The sequence below is a fragment of the Brachyistius frenatus genome, unplaced genomic scaffold (genome assembly GCF_029030835.1).
Source record: "Brachyistius frenatus isolate BFR_SWC_R1_liver_20210118 unplaced genomic scaffold, ASM2903083v1 Contig_135, whole genome shotgun sequence".
Taxonomy (NCBI): domain Eukaryota; kingdom Metazoa; phylum Chordata; class Actinopteri; family Embiotocidae; genus Brachyistius; species Brachyistius frenatus.
This window is the reverse complement of record NW_027210734.1, coordinates 333,614-352,978: the sequence shown is the minus strand read 5'-3', so window position 1 is coordinate 352,978 and position 19,365 is coordinate 333,614. Positions and strand designations below refer to the sequence as shown.

Below are 19,365 nucleotides of genomic sequence, written 5' to 3'. Positions count from 1 at the left end.
AAAGGGACTTTTTCTTTCCCGTTGACAGTTTGTATGTAAAAAAAAATTGACAAATAATTCTCTTTGGTTGAATTTTCAGTGCAAATCTTCCCGTATCTATATTTCACCTTTCGTGCCTCATTCCACGGCCCTCTTCTTGTTTTGATGGCTTCCATTTCACAGCACCTTCTTGTGTTTTGCAGCTGTTATTCACTAATTACGCTCCGTTTTCAGGAGCTTTTCGCTGCGAGTGTGTCTGTGTGTGTTTGAGAGAGCGGCTGCTGCTCGGAGGGTGAGGTTGGATTCCTGGCCTCTGTCCGGTCTTGTTGGAGGATTCCAGCAAACTCAGCTTCAGCCTGAGGACACTCGGAGGAGGATTCAGCGGCAGCCAGATAACGGTCTTGAAGAAGAATGTAGTTGCACAAGACGGCAGCTATTTATTTCATGTTTATGATCATATTTTCTGAACATTTTATTTTTTCTGATGCTTCCATCAGTTCATTTATATTCTGAATAAATTACCGGTGATCCTCCGATTCTTTTTCCTCCAGCGTCAAAAATAAAGTTGCAATGACATTTCTCCACAACAGCTGGAAGGTTTAACATTAAATTTAAATCCTCTTCAGAATAAACTGTAATGACTAAATTACATCATCATTTTATTGTGTATCTATAATTCCAACACATTTATTTGTGACCAAAAACAAAACACATCGGCCTCAGCTGTCATTAGTGTTAATGAGCAACTGTTTATTCAATCCACAGAGACTTAATCTTCAAATATTTTGATTTCTTTCATCTTTAATAAAAAGCCAAACATCTAGTTTGATTTAAAAAATAATAATAATAATAAGATTGTGAAAATAATAATTACAGTTTAGGATTTCTGACTGTTCAAGGTTGTGTCTTTTTGTACATTATTTAAATACTCTGTTTTTAATTCATCTTTTCTTTCTTGTACGGTTTCATTTAATTTATTTTATTATATTCTTATTATTTTGTTATTCTGATCTTGTGAGGGAGGAATCACCTGCAATGTCCCTGATGTTTTGAGCGTGTGCATAAAAAGAGGAACAAATAAGGAAATTATTTAATTTTCTCAATAGAATATACGTTTAAAATTGAATATCAACAAAGCACAACACATTCCTGCTCATTCATAAAACGAATTCATTTATTATTTGCTCACTTTCACGTTTCTTTGTCGACGCGGGGTCATGTTGTTGCTGATCTGACCGCTAGGTGTCACTGTTTAACGGGAGTCTCCCTTTGATCCGCCTTCCGGTCTCGATCACGTGACTGATGTCAACAAGGAAGTGCTTTCGTGTCTTTGAATAGAAAGCGCCAAGCAGCTTCAGCAAAGTGACAAGTTGAAAGGTGAGTTGTGTTACCAGACAGAATCACCACATTATCTTTCTCTTTTCTCGGATAAAAAGAGCTTCTTGTTGCTTCGTGGCTCGTTTTTGTTTTTTTTTTTTTTTTGCAAACGTTCAAACGAGGCTAATTAGGCTCCGCTAACGTTAGCTTGTGTTGGCAGAAGTCGTCTTTAAACACGTTATTCAGTCAGTCCGCCGCCTCCTCTTCGTCCTGACAGGTCCGAGAGGGGATGTCCGCTCCACAGCCGGTTCGGCTGGGTCGGAAACGAGCCCTGCCGTCCTGCCCGAACCCGCTTTTCCTCAAGTGGTTGACGGAGCTCCGGGACGAGGCGAGAGAGAAAGGCCTGAAGATCCAGTACACCTACCAGAAGGTGAACATGGAGCTGCTGGAGTGAAACACATGTTTGAAAGGAATTCTTTACTGGAAGGCAGTTTTAGGGTCATTAAAAATAACAAACAGTAACCCAGTTAGTGCACAAAGTTCTTGTTTCTGATGTGAAATGAGTCCACGTTGAAATGCGTTCAGTAATCACGAAGCTGCACCAACAGAAAACCATCTAAACAAACAAAAAAGGACGTTTAAAAACAATTCAAAATGATTAAAACATTAACAACAGTGATTAAAACATGAAGCAAAAAGCAAAAAATGAGGATAAAAGTCATAATATTTAAGTGTAAACTGTTAATCTGCAGGTTTTATAGCAAACACAAGACAAAACCTTGTAAGTGCTGCCAGGAAACTAAAGTTATAAAAAAAAGGACGTGTTGAGAAATCATCATAAACAGATCATTTATCTTCATTTGTGTGGGTTTTTTGTGCTTTTGTTTTCCTCCCCAGGCCATCAACTCTCTGAATAAATACCCGCTGCCGCTACAAAACGCCAAAGAGGCGAAGATCCTGCAGAACTTCGGAGACGGCATCTGTAAAATACTGGACCAGAAGCTGCAGCGACACCGCGGAGACGACGGTGAGGTGATGTTTACACGCAGCGGATCAAAAAGACCAGATTGTTGTCATGCAAAACACGAGACAGAAATATTCACGGATCAGCTTCAGGTCGGCTGAAGAAGGGAAACGTTTCTGTGAATAACACATGAAGGGGAAATATCAGAGAGAAATAGACAACGACGGATTTGATAAGAGAAATAGATTATATAAACACTACAAACCTATACGAATATATTTAAAAAAATAAAATATTTCATTTCAATGATAAAGGTGAAGCGTTGGCTTCAGCTGGAACCCGTGAATCTGTCCATTAAAACCGATACTGATGTACAATTGTTCATCTACACAAAGCATCTTGTAGAATCACATAGTTTGATTTACTCTGAAAAATTTGACTTCAGTCTTGAAATGTCATTTTAATTCTGTAAATATAATTTTAACTTCATTCTAGAAAGTTTCGATCAAATTCTTAACAACTAGATTTTTTTCTTGGACACTTTGACTTTTTTCTCAAAATAGTATTTTCACATCATTTGTGACATTTCAACGTTTTTCTTGATATTTTGACTTTTTAATGAATATTTTGATTTTTTTTTTCCCCCTCAAAATTACTCTTTTTAATTTTAAAGTGGAAATACTTTTCCACTTTATTCTTGACATTTAAATTTTTTTCCTTAAGAGACACATTTTAAAAAGTCCTCCTTATATTTTGGCTCTCATACTTTAAGGTAAAATTAATCAATGTTAAGATGTTAAGATGTTTTTTAAACTTTTAAAGCCGGCTGAGCTTAAAGTTTGTTGAACTAACCAGAGACTTGTGTGTCTTCACGGTTTCTTCTGCTTCAGGTGCTTCTATTCACACTCTACCAACAGGAGCGCCCCCTCCTGGCCGACCGGACAACAACATCCTGGCTCTCTCCAGGAAGGTAAACAGGACAATAAAGACAGTTCCCACCAGTTCAGCATCATAATATTTAAAAACAGAGGAATTCATGGAATAAAGTTTCTTTGTAGTTAATATTAGTCAGAAATGTCAAAATAAACAATATTTTCAGACCAAAAGCAGCATTTTTGTTACAATGATTAAATTATTATTAGTTTCCCTGATTGAAATATGACAATAAGCGTTGGTGCACAGGATGCGTTCAAGGACACGACGGTGATTTCTGTTTTCTACAGTTTGTGGATGATAAATGGTGTCATTCTTGCAAAAAAACAGAAAAGAAAAAAAGCCTTTTCAAACCTGTCAGCGAGTTCACGTGTTCAATTATTTACTGAGTTAACAGAATCATCCTCCAATCAAAGAATAAATATGTCAAATCTAAAAGCTTTCAAATAAAATGTGTTGATTGTTTAAATGACAGGATGTTAAACTTTCTTTCCTGGCAGAAGAACACTGCAGATGATGGAGGAGGAGGAGGAGGAGGAGGAGGAGGAGGGAGAAGAAGAGGGAGTACGTGCCTCAGAAGAGGTCTGGAGGATACGCCGTGCTGCTCACTCTCCACAGACACTCTCAGGTTCATCTTCCTACTTCAAAGTTCAGCTTCAGAGTGTTGGTCTCTCTCTCTCTCTCTCTCTCTCTCTCGCCCTCCTCTTCACCATCGTCTTCCTCTCTGCAGATCCCCGGCAACAAAGGTTTCATGTTCAAGATGGAGCTACAAGCGGAGGCTCAGCCTCTCTGTGAGAAATCCTTCACCGCGGTGAGTTTTTATCTCCGCCGTCGATCCTTCCGTCCGCGTGTCGTCAGTTTTTTTGTTGTAAATTTCAGCTTCCTCTTCGTGTCTCTGCAGCCGGACCTCGGCAGTAAATACACGGCCTGGGCTTCGGTCAGCACTCTGATCCAGAAGAACCTCCTGATGAAGACCCACAATCCCGCAAGGTGCACACGGCAGTTTACTTTCTACACATAACAAAAAAACTCTAAATTGGATTTGCTTTGTATTAAAAACGACACCTTCAGATTTGACTGGATAAGAAATTTGACTCGGCATGTTGAAATTTTAAATTGATACATGGATGCCATGTATTTGCTAATCTATTATACAACTGTAACATGTATAACAGGCTTTTAGCAAAGATCCCATTTTGCTGCAATAAAAAATGACTGAAGCGAGCAGACCATTTTTTTTTATCAGATAAAACTGATGTTGACAAAGTTATTTTTTTCATATCACAATACTCAAAAGGTCAAAAGGTTTTAAAATCACCGTAATATTGCAACAGAAGTGTCGTGATAATGTGTTGATTTCCTGCTTCGTCTCAGGTATTCGCTCACTGAAGAAGGTCTGACTTTGGCCGAGCGACTCGCGTCAACAGAGCGACTCGCTGAAGACGACCCGAAGGAAGATGGAGTGGCGGTCGGGAGCAGGGGAGGAGGAGGAAGAAGAGGAGGAGGAGGAGAAGAGGAGGAAGAAGAAGAAGAGGACGGTGGCACCGCAGCCGTGGACCTGACCGGCAGCGACGAAGAGGAGGACCGGATGCCGTAAGTGGAAACCCAAAGACGGGTGGAAATCGTACTCGTAGAGCGTGAACACATCCTCCTCTGTTTCCCCTCAACAGTCCCGCGGAGCGAGTCGTGGAGCCGACGAGGGACGCGGGAGGGACGAGTTTGTCGGGACAACAGCCGAATTCGCAAAGGACGAACGGAGAATGTCTCCTGCCTGGAACCTACGAAATTATACTGTGTGTTGACTTTATCGAGATCACCGGGTAAGAGATACGTCTGAACGTCACGAGGACGTATTCAGAGACGCGTCTGAACGTCTCTGAATACTTGGCGAGGAAGTATTCAGAGTGTTGTCTCTGGATCGACATCAACACCTGAGTTCCTCGCGTTAACGTTCCCGTTGCTAACGAGCTCGACTCTGCTCGTCAAGCGACAGGAGCAGCCTCTGAACTTTTTGGATCCGCTCTCATGTAATTCCCGACGTGTTGATTTTGTCTCTGCAGCGGCAGCAACCATTGTAAGCAGGAGCTGGTCAAAGAGCTTCAGAGGAACGGAGTCAGCTTCCACGTCAGGAAACTGAACGTGGGAGACTTCCTGTGGGTGGCGAAGGAGAAGGTCACACCTGTTCCAGGTAACGCAGCCAGGAGGACGATATGACCAAAACTAAATCTGAGCGAAACCTTTTTGAAAATAATCTGCTTATATTTACATAATTAAAGTAAAGAGAAAGAAAATTCCTTGAAGAAGGATTAGAAAACTGATGTGGTGCAACGGTGCAGTTTGATTTGTCCCGCGGTCATGAAACTCCTGGAAAAAGTTCTGAAATTAGTAATTTCCAGGCCTGGAAACGTAATTCTTTCTTTATATTACAACTTTAAAGTCTAGTAGCTCACAAGCTGCGCAGCTCCTGTGCACGTCGGTTCTTCCTACTTTAAAATACTTCAACAAAGTCACAGAAATGGGGTGAAATATTCCAGAAAAGTTGGTAAAAAATGAAAGAAAAACAAAAAATATGAACCCTTTTTTTTTTGGTTACTTTGTGCTATGATGTGTTAAAACATCACTGTAGTTACAGTAATAATTATAATAATCCAATTACAGTAGAGATCAAAGAAGTAAAACCAGACATGAGCTGCAACACGCTGTAAGTCTGCATTAATACTCATAAAATATGAATTATGATGCTCCAGGTCAGCTGAGGGCTCCGGCCGGCCGGGAGCTCGTCCTCGACTACATCGTGGAGAGGAAGAGGATGGACGACCTGTGTGGCAGCATCATCGACGGGCGCTTCAGGGAGCAGAAGGTTCGGCGGCCTGGGATTTGTTTTTATTCATCTTTTTTATTTGATCTGTAATTGTGTTTTTCATTCTAACGAAGTGACACGATCTGCCTGAGAAAAACATTTTTAAAATCTAAAAGGAAAATGATTGTAGTCCGCAGTTTTTTGCAGCGTAGCTGTATGAAGAGGAAGCTGTTTGAAAAACCTGTTGCTCAACTACAAGTTTCAAAAATGAAAAAAACACCTTGTTTCTGCCTCCTGCTACGAGCTCAGAGCTCCGTTTTAACTGTAACTATGAGTCGACTGCGGTTCTTCCCTCCGTCAGTTCCGGCTGAAGCGCTGCGGTCTGCGGCGGCCCGTCTACCTGGTGGAGGAGTGCGGCTCGGCCGCTGCTCACCTGAGTTTACCTGAAGCGACGCTGCAGCAGGCCATCGTCAACACGCAGGTGAGAGTCGGCACGCTTCCCGTTTCGGTGCCGGATCGCCGTCCGGGAGATTATTCTGTGTGAATGTGACCTGACGTGACCTCTCGCTGACCTCTCGCTGACCTCTCGCTGACCCTCGTGATGCTCCGCCTTCTTCAGGTGGTTGACGGATTCTTTGTGAAGAGAGTTCAGGACGTGAAGGAGTCGGCGGCTTATCTCACCGTCATGACACGATACCTGAGCAGACTGTACCAGGTGAACACACACACGCACGCACGCACACACACACACACACACACACACATTTACCAATACTTTTTCAATGCTTTGTAAAAAAAAAAAAAAAAACTATTTATGAACTTTTTAATTATCTGTTTATACATTTGACCTGTTTTTACTTCGTGATATATCTATTTTTGTATTTTATTTGAATTTTAATTGAATTTGAGTTATTTTACTTACAAATATGTAGTTGTTTACTCTATTTAAATATTTTATGTGAGTGAATTGTATTGATTTATTTGACTGCTTATTTATACATTTTAGTTGGTTTTATAAGTTGGTATAACTGTGTACTTTATTTTAGTATTTTATTGACACTAATTTTGACCTCTGTTGTTTCCTCATTTGTGTTTCCTGAGTTCTGTTCTTGCTGCTTTGAGTGTGGATGGAAAATTAGTATTTAGTCACCAGTTTCTTCTTTCAAAAGTTTATTTATGTCAATTTATCGAACCTTGATTTAACCAGGTAAAAGAAACAGTTGAGATAAAAGTGTCTTTTCGACGGCGACCTGACCGAGAAGGCAGCAAAATTACACATTTAAGTGTAATAAAATACAAAACAATACGTTATGAGTAGTACAGAGTAATAATTAAATAAAAGAAGATGTTAAATCTACTCAGAAAATGTGCGACTAGATTGGTTTTACGTTGCAGGAGGAACATTTTTGTAGAAAAATCTGCAGTTGTCTTTTGTTTGAAGCTGCTCGAGAGAAATAAGACCGATGATACTTGTTAACGGGGTCATCAGGGAACGTAAATATTCATATATTTCACCGTTCTAACAAATCAAATCTGTTGCAGAACCGCACGCTGATCTGCCGCTCCAGAGAGCTGGAGGGAGACGAGCGAGGCGACGGGGACGAGCGAGGCTTCCCCTCCTGCTCGCTCATTTCTTTTGCAGAGTTCAACCACGGCGCTGTCAAAAACAAGGTGTGTGTGTGTGTGTGTGTGTGTGTGTGTGTGTGTGTGTGTGTGTGTGTGTGTGTGTGTGAGAACGAAGGATCTCTAATCATCACGTTTCCATGAATCTGTTTCAAAAAAGCCGGACTAAAAAAGAAAGATAAAAAAGATGTGTGACATGACTTGAGGTGTTTTTCTGTTTCCTCCAGTGTCAGACGGTGAGAGAAGTGTTCGCCCGACAGCTGATGCAGATCAGCGGTTTGTCTGGAGACAAGGCGGCGGCCATACTGGAGCACCACAGCACGCCTCTCAGGTAACTCCTGTCACAGTTTCGTGACAGATGCTTTTATTTTGACAGGTAACAGTGTAAGACACAGACAGGAAGTGAGGACAGAGAGAGATGTGTGACGTGTGTGCAGATTTAAAGGTTGTTTTTTTTCCGTCTGGTGTGTGACGAGATGTTGCCTCGTTTCTTAAATCCGTCTCGTCCTCAGTCTTCTGACGGCGTATGAAAAGTGTAAGAGTGAAGCAGAGAAAGAGAAACTTCTCTCCTCCGTCCGATACGGGAAGCTCAAAAGGTTTGTAGAGGGAAGTTTGACTCCTATTTCATTCTGTTACGTTCCAGTGATTCGTGTATGTTTAAGGGTCTAAATGCCGAATTGGTTTCTTTCCTTGTTTTCCAGAAACGTGGGTCCGGCTCTGAGCAGAACCGTTTACCAGCTGTACTGCACGCAGGGATCTCTGTCGTAAATCCAACACTCACCGAGGAACATTTCACTCACTTTGACTCAAGTTCTTCCTGCACGAAACACTCGTTGAGGAGGATTCATTTATGTTCATGTGAAGCTGCTGCTACATTTTACTAGTCATTAAAAAAGAAAGAAAAAACATTCCTACTGGAGACTTTTAACGATGATTTAAAAAAAATAAATCTGTTAAAAATAATGCACCAATAAAGTTTATTTTGTTTTAGTATCATTCTGATGTTATGGAATTATTTTTTTTCCTACAAATCTGACAGATTAAAAACTGTTCATGAAGAATGGAAACTGATCTATTGATTTTTTCCCCACTGAATTAAAGCTAGTCTGTTTATTTTATTGTGCAGCACAGCAAATAAATCCCAGTCGAGGTGTTTGTGTTCTGTTATGTCTAAAAACAAAGCCAGCGTGTGTCTGTGTGGTCGAACCTGTCTTTAAATGAACTGCAGGAGATGGAGCTCACCGATGATGACGAGCTGTGACGATGATGACGAAGGCTTCCTGAAGCTCACAGGTGACGTTGAAGACTTTGATTATCTCCCCCTCATCAGAGCCGCTTGGATCACACAACCTTTTTTTTTCCTCTTTTTGTAGGTTCAAATAAAAACAACGAAACTGCAGTGAAGTTCTTCAGGACACCTGGAAGCTGAATCCACTTCCTCCTTTTTACAGAAACCTCCAGTGTGTTGATCGTGAGGGCTGCACGGACAGAAGGAGAAGACGACAGGACAGCGAGGCTCTGAAGCCGTGAAGAAGATCTCAGGCTTTATGAAAAGAACCGGTACTCAGTTAATCCCTCTGGGAAACCTCGTCAAAGGGGACCGAGTGGAGTTCTTCAAAAAGAGAGCAGCCGGCTCGGAGGGCCGAACCAGAGCAACTGTTGCAGGAAGTGTTTAGGTTCAACTTTATATATTTGTGTATACAGAATAAAAAAAACCAATATACTTCTGTGGCATGTTAAGCACTTTTAAAGTGAAGCTATATTTGTCGATAAAGTCAGTTTTGTTTGGAAATGTGTTGCAGTTGCATGCAGCTGCCACAAGGTGCTACTAAAGAGCAATATTTCAGCGTCCCCCGACTGAACTGACCTCATTTAAACTGAGTCTGCAGCAGTGAATTCAGGTCTGTCGCTCCATTTTCATCTATGCAAAATTTATATATATATATATATATTGAAAAAACAATAAAAGGTCAAATTTCAGCATCAGTCCCATAAAATCCACAGAATTCAGCTCTAATATCAAACGAGGGAGAGATGGATTATTTTACTTGTTTTAATATACGCAGACAAAAAACAGTGAATGTTTATTGATTACAGACGATCCACCAGCTATCACCGGGAGAAAACAGCAGGTCGCTCTACACGTAGCATGAAGGGAGAGTTGAAAAAAAATAAAGTACATACAGGATGTCGGGACACTCCGGCAATGAGAAATATTTTTTGCTTTTCAAAATAAATCGGATAAACTTGACAAAATCTGGCAACACACAATCTGAGGAGTTAAACTCAAATCAGAAAGGGATGGAATTTCATAGTTTCAACGAGTGAAAGCTGATATGTTTCAGATTTGTTTTTGACGACAGGATTGTCTCCTTTTCTTAAAACCAGAAACTTTCTGATTGACGTGAAAGCTGCTGAATCAGCTGCTTCTGCTTCAGCTGCTTCTCAACTGCAGTCTGATGGAATCAGTAAAATTTTATACACAAGATGTTCTGAGTCCACAAACAGAATTTACTGCACTTAAATGATTATTATGAATGTTAGTCCAGTTTGTCTTCTTGATTTTTTTTAATATGGCGACTTTTAAATCAGTCCCTTCAGGAAATTCAATTCACGCAATGTTTGCCGGAGCTTAAAATCTTTATCAAAATTCCCGCCATTTTTTTAGCAAAAAAAAAAAGAAGTCGTCGACAGAAGCTATGCTGAAAGTTTAATGACATAAAGTAGCTTTTCCAAAAATACAACTCGCTTCATAAACAATAATAACTGGTCATTTCCTATCTCCTCCCACCATCAGAACAAACAAAATCCAACAATACAAAGCAATAAAAGCCACTGTAGTTCTTTTGTAGGAAATGTGGTCTCATCATGGGAATGAGGAATATGTTCAATTAGTTTTCTCCACACTTCCCGCTGTAAGAGACAATATATATATTCAAAACAAACAAAGTGTTGTTTTAGTGTTGAATGAATGCGATTTAAAATAAAAAAAATATTCCACAATACAGTCACAGACTGTCTGTTCTGGAAAGATACCTCACTTTTTATCAAAGTTTAAAAAAAAAAAAAAATGTCTGCATGCTTTTTAAATCACAGTGATTTCCTATAACTCTTTATCAGGCAATTATTCTTTTTAAATTGCTATTTCTTTTCTCTTTAACTTGCGACGTTTGCTAAGAAATTACAAAGCAATTTTTGATAAAAAAAGATGCCGCAAAATCGATCACAAACACTCTCAGGAATCCTGGAGGGACTGATTGATCATCATCTCGAGGTCGAACTGAAACCAGCAGCGGATGATTGGTTTTTTTAATCTTCGTTGTTTTTGCCTTTCTGACGCTGTAGTCTCCACTCTGGTCCCTCTCACTCGACTGGTTGTTATTTACAAAAACAAACAAACAGGAATACAAAATAAACGGACAGGATTTCTGCTGGAGCACGTTAACAAAAGTGCCATTTCCAGTTTCCACTTTTTTTCCCAGGTCGGTCTTAGACGATACCGAACCAGCGTGTGGACGTCCCTCCTACCGACGCCGTCTCAGCTCAGCTCTGATGTAATCTCCTAAATCTGAGCCAAAATGTAGTTCGAAGGTCGAATCGGAGGCTTGAGCCGTCTGAGCGGATATTTTCAGAAACTACAATCTTTGCAGAGAGAATTTCCTCTCAAAATATCCAAATGTTAGCTTCTTAGTATATTAGCGTGTCTTTGAAATGCACGTTTACACACGGGAACTGTGGACCTCTTAAACAGGAAGAGGATCCCTCCACAGCCCGAACACACATCAGGAACAATTACGGACCCAGAACTCGTTTCATTATTCAACGATTGAACCGACAGACCTGGAAAAAAAAAGAGCACAAAAAAAAAAAAAAAAGAAAAAAAAAGCAACCTTTTCCTTTAAGCCCTTGTTTTTCCAGCTGCGTGGTCGACGGTGAGAAGAGAAACAAACGTCACTGATCCCATAATCCATCCGGAGAGTCTCTCGTGGTCCCCATCACAAACCAAAAGGGCTGAGTGTCATCGTCGATTCACTCTTTTAAAAACATAAAGCAGAAGATCTACGGCTGTTTCGAGTCCACACGGTGGGTTTCCCGGCTCTGCAGCTAAGTGTTTGGATCCGGGAGGGTCCGGCTTCCCCTCCGAAGTGTTCCCGTCACCGGACAGTAAGAAACTCAAGAGGGAACAAAAAGCTGTCCGTTCTTTTCGGTTCCGTGACGGATTTAAAAATGAGGAATCTGGGTCCATCAGCGCTCTGGTTCTGGTGTGTTGACCCGAGCCGGGCGAGCTGGCGGTTTCATGTTGAGGGGACAGAAGATAAAAACCAAACGCAGAGTCCTCTGCCGTCTTCGGTTTTATTGGTGAAACGCGAGCCGCTCCGGCGGCGACGCGCCGTTAGTCCGGCATGTCGATGCAGAGCTTCGGCGGCGGGACGAAGTATTTGCCGGGACTCTGCGTGATCACCACGCCCGTCTTCTTGTGGAACATGGGGGCGATCTTCGGCGGCGGCTCGGGGACGGGCAGGTCCTCGGCCGCCTCGGGGTCCTCGCTGCGCTGGAGGTCGTAGGACACGTTGCCGTACTCTCGCAGGAAGGGGAGGAGCTCCAGCAGGAAGTGGCAGAAGTCCTTGCGGATGCCGAACCACCCTGTTGGAAGAGCGGGGCAGAGGACGACTTAACGGAGCGGCGAGAGCAACAGTTCTTTACTTCCAGCTTCTCGCTGCTGTTCTTCATTTTTCTGACAGGAAACTGATTTAATTTTAATTTCAAAGTCTTAAGTCGACCAAAAAAAAAATCTAATCGCGATCAGCATTTGTCACATGACGACATGCAGATTAAGAGTCGCAGCACTTGACAAACGTTTCTGCAAGAACCGATGTAAAAAAGACGTCAAATGAGCTGATAAATGCTGCAGATTGTCAATTTACACACGAGCTGCATGAAGGGAAAGATGTACAACAATGTCTAGAAGTACTCACAGTGGTTCCCTCCTTTCTGGCCGAAGGTGGTGGCCATGAGCGTGAGCAGCGAGAGCCACAGAGGCACGAACACGCACACGTAGCTCAGGCTGTTGTGGCCGTCCAGCTTGTGCACCAGAAGGATCTGAAGAGACGTATTTAAAATGTTCAGGGAGGTGTCGTTACAAAGTTCTCATCTTTGATGATCCCCAAAAATGAAATATTATTCTGTGGTACTAATAAAAGTTCAGCGTCAGTAAAGTAGCAGCATGTTGAATGTTTACGGTCCCATCAGTCTTTTTGATGGTTACTTCGTCTTCGCTCGGCATCCCTGAACAAACGCAATATTTGAGGGGTTTTTTCCCGCCACATTTTGTCTGATGACAAACAATCTGGTTTTCATGATTAATAAAAAACACATCCTGCATGTAGTTTCAACTGATTTTAGACCACTAAAGGGCAGTTTCACTTTAACTTAATAAACTGTTGGATTTAGTTTGCTAAATGAAAAAAGCACAACGGCGATGATCTAATCAGCGTGTTTGGACTTTGAAAGGAAATTAAAAGGTCTCGTTTAGGCTTCGAAAACATGTGTATGAAGCAGATTTAAATTAATCAGGTAGATTATTTTCTGCTGTTATAGCTGGAAATAAAATAAACCCAACAGCTGTGGTGATGATGATGATGATGAGTTTAATGTCCTGGCTTTAGTGAACCTGCCGAGGATATCTCCACGGCGACCACTCACCTCGAAGGTAAGCAGCGGTACGACTATGGTCATCCAGCTGATCGCCATGGTGATGTGAGTCCGCCGTTGCTCGGCAATGATGTCGATGGAGCGGAGGAAGAGCACCGACCAGATGATGTAGTAGAGGACCACGAGGCACAGGAAGGACATGAGGATCCATAGAGGGACACACACCACCTGCAGGACACACAGGTGAGGACGGCGTCTTACAGGACACACGTGCTATTATGAACACGTGAAGCGTGACGTGCAGCTCACCAGCCAGGGCCAGCTGATGATCCTGTCCAGCCTCAGAGCGATGAAGATGAACTGCAGGATATTTACCGAACACAGCACCTCCAGCTGAGAAGAGGGGGAGGGGAGGGGAAGGGGAGGGGAGGAGGGGGGGGGACTCAAGTTCAGCACTCTACTCATCAGAATCAATACACATTCATACACAGCTTACTTTGCAACCTCCCTTTATATATATATATACACACACATACATATACATATATGTAAAAAAAACATTAACAGCTTGGATGCAGGAACATTTTTGGATTGATTTAAATCATTTTAAAAGGAGCCTAAAGTGAGCAACTACCTTATATAGGAAATTACAAGTATCAGATCGGGACGCTGTATCAGCAGATTCTCGATATGAAATGACTCCGATCGGGGGCAAAAAACAACTTGATCAAGACATTGAAAACATCCCGCCTCAATTCTAGTTTCCAACTTCCTCGATATTCACAGACTCCTCATCGTCTTTGTGACACAGAAATAAACAAATCAAACTATCTAACCACAGCTGGGAGACTTTTGACTGCAGCTTTGTTACCGACTTCCTGCTCTGGTCTTTATTTTTATCCTCTTAATGTGTGTACGATGGGGATTCCTCACCTCGAGGGAGCGGTCGTGCCTAAAACCCCAGACGCACGCTGCCACCGAGACGGGCGACACGAAGAAGAGAGGCATGAAGACGAGGAGCCAGAAGTAGTTTCCTCTCGCCACGCGGTCACACACCAACACTTCGAACATCAGCAGCAGGACGTGGAGCCCCACGGCGATCAGCATGGCCTTGAACTCCACGCAGGTCTCCCCTTCGGCCCTGACGGAGGACACCACAACTCCATTTTCATGTCATTCAATTAGAGCGCAAACTTTTAAACTACAAGACAAAAACAACAGTCATAACATTTAAACACGAACATAGTTTGTTAGGAGAAAATTGTTCTGTTACTCACAAACTAACGTGAGTTAGTTTGTGTTGAGATATCTCCGAGATGTTTTGAAATTCATCGAGATTTGGTCAAACTTGGCACCGTGACAGCGGTTACAGCTGCTCTGTTAAATCCTGCCCCCCCCCACCCCGACCCATGAAAGTGTGAGAGCGTCTACCTGTACTGAGGGTTGTGGGCCCAGACTCCGGTGCCCACAGACGCCCCGATGATGACCAACAGCTTCCACAGCCATATCGGGGTGAACACGGCCCAGTAGCTCCACTGGATGACCCCATCCAGCCTCAGGGAGAGCAACACGGAGAACAGCAGCAGGCAGGAGTAGATCAGGAACTTACTGCAACAGGGGAGGGGAGGTTTTATTTTAGGAATCAATACAGTGGTAAGAAGCACTTTAAAGTTTGGATGACGAACATAAATGTCAGTCAAGTATTTTTTGACTACAAAAGGTGCAAAAAAAAAAAAGAAGACGCGCGGATAGAGACGGACAGGATATAGTGTCACTCCCATCCTGCCCAAGTTTAGATTACTTCATGTGTAAAAGCAGCTTTCACTTCTTTTTTTATTTTTATTTGTATTTATTTAGTCTGAAGCCGTCGTTGCTGAGGGCCTCTAAAGCTGCACTGTGAGTTACCCGTAGTTACCTCGGCCACCAAAAAGCACCTGTAAAGTTTTGATGGAACAGCTGGAAGTGATGTTGCAGCGAGATTTAACCACCAGGTCTCCAACGTTATTTTAGCTTAGCACGTTAGCCAGGCCTTGTTTAGCCGGATACCTTCTTTTTGTAGCACTTGCTATTTGATTTAGAAGTATATTTCGGTTTCTAAAATAAAATAATAAAAAAAAATAAAAAAATCAGAATAGGTGTTTTCATTCAGACACGTCAAACACAGACGTGTTTTTGTGTGTTTTCAAACGGACGCCTAGCCACAACGATGCTAACGAGCGCCACCAGAGGTAAAGCGGCTCGCTGTGCTGCAGCTAAACGTTACCTGGGATTGAAGTCCTGAAAGAGGCCTCTTAAATTCATGATGTGGGAACAGACGGTTGAACTAGCTGGAACTAGTTTCCCCCCCGTGTTGTCACTCGCTTCACCGCCGGACGCGAAAGCGACACATGATTGTCGGTCTCCAGACTCGGGTTCATTACGAGCTCTTCGCCGCCGTGTTGTTTTTTTTTTCTTCTTGACGAACGCTCCCGAGGGAGTCACGTGACCAGCCGAAGAAAGCCGAACCCTCTTCGGCAGCTCGTGACGTCTTCTGTTATTTACTCCGGACTATTTATATTAATGCACATCAAACTGCAGCCTCCAAAATCAAGTTAATGTCCAATGAACACTTCTTCTTTAAAAAATAAATAAATAAATAAATGACATAAAATAAACTTTATTTTCTTTATTTCTTCATTAGAAAGGCTGGCAGAGAGCCAGACTTAAACTCCACAAACTCCTGCATGTTCAGACTTTATTAAAGACAGCTCGTGCGGGTTGCGGAGAACAATAATATAATGAAATAGAAAAACACAAAGTAAAGACCTGCCTGATTTAAAGCAGTTTACTTTAAAACTGCGCAGAAAGCTGTCATTTACAAAGTTTAAACAACATATAAACGGCGAGTTTAAGTTAAATAGTTTATTTCTAGCCTTTAGCAGAGGTTGGTGGTTTTAATTAATCACTTTAAACAGTTTAAGTCGCTGATATTAATGAATTAAACTCCACCTGCGTCTCCACGTGTCTCCTCCTGTCAGACAGGGGAACTCCGCCCGGCCGGGCTGCTCCGGTGAAACATCCACCCCCCTCCCCTCCACCAGTTGGACCCTCCTGCGTGACGCGCCGCCCTCAGTCCGCCCGCCCCGCCCCGCCCCGCCCCGGATCGGCTCGGCTCGGCTCGGCTCGGATCGGACCAGCGCAGCCCGGAACCGTCCAGAGCAACATGCAGGATGGCGAGTGTGGAGACAGCCGCCGAACACGAGCGTATCCTGCGGGAAATCGAGAGCACGGACACCAACTGCATCGGACCGACCCTCCGGTAAGTGACCCCCCCCCTCCTCCTCCTCCTCCCCGTTGTTAGCAGTAGGAAGGCGGCTTTGACCCCCCCCCCCTCCTCCTCCCCCCACCGGTTCAGACCCCGAGAAAACTTTAACGGCCATACGCCCATTATCGGACAGCTAGCCGGCTAACTTTAGCAAAACATTCAAAAGCTTGGCTCGTTTACGTTTCCTAACGCCGGTGCCGAAAAACCTCTCCGAGCTGCGCTTCTTCAAAGCCGCTTCAACTGGACCTAAAGTTGCCGACTCGACTCCTGTCATTGCTCAACTTTGTCGCCCGAGTTTGGCAACTTGTCCACGGGCACTTTCAGCAACTTGGGCTAACGTTAGCCACCAGAGCTAACTGATTGACATTCCGCTCGCTGGTGGCAGCTGATCTCTCTCTCTCTCTCTCTCTCTCATGTGGCTGTTGTTGTTGTTGTTGTTGTTGATGAACTTTTTTTGTTTGTTTCGTAGGAGTGTGGTGGCTTTGAAGTGTTGGCAGTTAGCTGGCTAGGTGTTTAGCAACAGCTCAGATACAGTATGTAAAGGAGTGTGAACACAATGAATGGGACACACACACACACACACACACACACACACACACACACACACACACACACACACACACACACACACACACACACACACACACACACAGGGAGGCATTTGTTGATGTTTGTCATGCTGTTGACTGCAAATGAGTGTTCAGACGTGTCGACCAGGACTCAGATTTACAGACTAAATGACTTTTCTTGTTCGTGTGTGTGTGTGTGTGTGTGTGTGTGTGTGTGTTTATAACGTGTGTTTTCACCTGTTATTCCTTCTGTGTTGGTCATTTTCTGGACATCATTAGGACAATTTAAACTTCCTTTTGAGGCCTAATTATTGTGCCTGCTGGGAGGTGAGAGCAGGCTGTGTGTGTGTGTGTGTGTGTGTGTGTGTGTGTGTGTGTGTGTGTGTGTGTGTGTGTGTGTGTGTGTGTGTTGTTTTTACAGGCCCGCTCAACAGCCAGTCGCCAATATGACTTGACAACTTTGTGTGACACCTCTGGCTGTCACATTCTCCTTTGCAGTGTGTGTGTGTGTGTGTGTGTGTGTGTGTGTGTGTGTGTGTGTGTGTCAGTGTGTGTGTGTGTGTGTGTGTCATGCCAACGAGTCAACATTAGGAGTATTATTTTCCTTTTTACACACACTTTGCGATGCTTCATTGCTTCCAGCAACTCTTTTCTGTCCGACTCATTCTCAGTATTTCCACTTTACCCAGTACACACACACACACACACACACACACACACACACACACACACACACACACACACACACACACACACACACACACAGGAAACCCGATGGCAGGGCCTAAGTTTGGAGCTGTCAGCTGCATCATTGTCTATATTTAGCCCAGAGGGATGTCTAACCTCTAAAAGAGAGTTTTATTGGCAAATGTAACCGATGAGGAAGGATTCAGCGTTACGAAGCTGAGTTGTGGGACAGTTTCCTTAATGCTGAATCTTTCCAGAGAAATAGTCTTTTAGATTTAATAATTTTCTATTTCACACGTCAAACAGAGATAGAAATGTCAGTGGAGCTTGATATCATCCTTTTAGTCAAATTAAGAATCGAAAAGACTCCAACAGAAGCTGGTAATTATAAGTTGATAGACCGTCAGTCACAGTGACAGCTGGTGGTTATACACTAAATGGCCTTTCCTACTTTGAAAGTATTTTTTTGAAGGGCTGCCACAGATTATTTTCACAGATGACTTATTTTCATGGAATAATTTAAGGACCATGATAAGAAGTGACACCATAACAACATTTCTGGGCGTTTTCCAAGCTGTTTTAAAAGCAATTTTATTCCACACTTAATTATTTCCTTTTGTATTTTGTCATTTTAATTACCAAGCTAGTACTAATGACTGCTTTTGTTGCCCTTCAACTGTGGCTTGCCTTTAATATTGTATTCATCCTGCTTTGGTTTAGTTTTTACTGCTTAATTTGTATTTTATGGCCTCATTTGTTTTCATTCTGGCTGATGTTGTGCTGCACTTCGGTCTAAACTGACTTGACTAACAATTCATCAAGTATATTAATGGATGGGAAAATGAAGCATTAGTTGCAGCATTGTTTTACTGCTCCTCTGGTTTCTACTCTAACATGACGATTCTGCTGCTGCTCCTCCTGTGATAACTTACCCCAGACCGAGACTCCTCAGACAGCCGTGAATAAACAGTGTGTGTGTGTGTGTGTGTGTGTGTGTGTGTGTGTGTGTGTGTGTGTGTGTGTGTGTGTGTGTGTGTTAGTGTGTGTGTGTGTTCCCCTGCAGCAGGACTGTTCAGGTCGAGGCGAGCTGCAGAATTCCTCTCTGACAGCAGAGTAGCTTTTGATTAATATGACAGGAGGAGGTTACTCCCTCAGGTTACAAGAATTTACCTAAAGACCGGAAGTCTCTTGACACGCTCCTCTATATGTAACTATTAAAAACCGTTATAGCGTGTTTGTATGTAAGAGTGTTTAACCTGGACACTGATGAGACGGTGAAGTCCTGCAGGTTCAGCCGCAATGACATTTGAAATATTTAAAATGACATTAAAGAGCCAGAATTTAGATTTCAACTGCAGGGCAAACGACATCTGTAGATATTCATATTTCTTACAATGTAGACGAAGCAGGTTTCTGTCGAGCTTGAATCCTCCTGTCGGCTTTACGTTTTATGGTAGAGGAAGGTCAAAATACGCTTATAGTACAATAAATTTCACAAAAAGTATGTAAAAAGCTTAAATTTGGAGAGAATTAATTT

At 42.7% G+C, this 19,365-nt stretch overlaps 3 protein-coding genes across 3 annotated transcripts in view; 2 read left to right on the top strand and 1 right to left on the bottom strand.

Annotated features, from left to right (window-relative positions):
* The first annotated feature begins 1,282 nt into the window (after positions 1–1,282).
* mus81 (MUS81 structure-specific endonuclease subunit) lies at positions 1,283–8,580 on the top strand. Its single transcript, XM_069714790.1, is given in 18 exon segments — positions 1,283–1,356; positions 1,574–1,726; positions 2,194–2,323; positions 3,151–3,230; positions 3,694–3,738; positions 3,741–3,821; positions 3,924–4,004; positions 4,095–4,183; positions 4,568–4,786; positions 4,864–5,013; positions 5,254–5,381; positions 5,941–6,053; positions 6,355–6,474; positions 6,613–6,708; positions 7,536–7,664; positions 7,844–7,947; positions 8,129–8,212; positions 8,318–8,580. Coding segments are annotated over 17 exon segments (1,857 nt in total). The 5' UTR covers positions 1,283–1,356; positions 1,574–1,585; the 3' UTR covers positions 8,385–8,580.
* Positions 8,581–9,655: 1,075 nt separating this feature from the next.
* On the bottom strand, positions 9,656–15,735 carry tmem185 (transmembrane protein 185). The gene is made up of 7 exons (XM_069714792.1): positions 15,532–15,735; positions 14,700–14,876; positions 14,202–14,409; positions 13,578–13,661; positions 13,320–13,496; positions 12,593–12,716; positions 9,656–12,260 (listed from the first exon to the last, which is right to left on the bottom strand). Exons 1-7 carry the CDS (start codon positions 15,567–15,569, stop codon positions 12,010–12,012), a joined length of 1,059 nt encoding a protein of 352 aa, XP_069570893.1. The 5' UTR covers positions 15,570–15,735; the 3' UTR covers positions 9,656–12,009.
* Positions 15,736–16,295: 560 nt separating this feature from the next.
* Positions 16,296–19,365, top strand: part of exoc6b (exocyst complex component 6B) — a 75,141-nt gene continuing 72,071 nt past the window's right edge. The window contains 1 exon segment of the mRNA XM_069714795.1: positions 16,296–16,566. Within this exon segment, the coding sequence (XP_069570896.1) occupies positions 16,478–16,566 (89 nt within the window). The 5' untranslated portion in view covers positions 16,296–16,477.

Coding starts and splice junctions, on each gene's coding strand:
- tmem185 (XM_069714792.1), bottom strand. CDS start 15,569: ATGAATTTAAGAGGCCTCTTTCAGGACTTCAATCCCAG. Junction 13,662..14,201: donor GGCACGACCGCTCCCTCGAG/GTGAGGAATCCC, acceptor CCCTCTTCTCAG/CTGGAGGTGCTGTGTTCGGT. Junction 13,497..13,577: donor TCATCAGCTGGCCCTGGCTG/GTGAGCTGCACG, acceptor TGTGTCCTGCAG/GTGGTGTGTGTCCCTCTATG.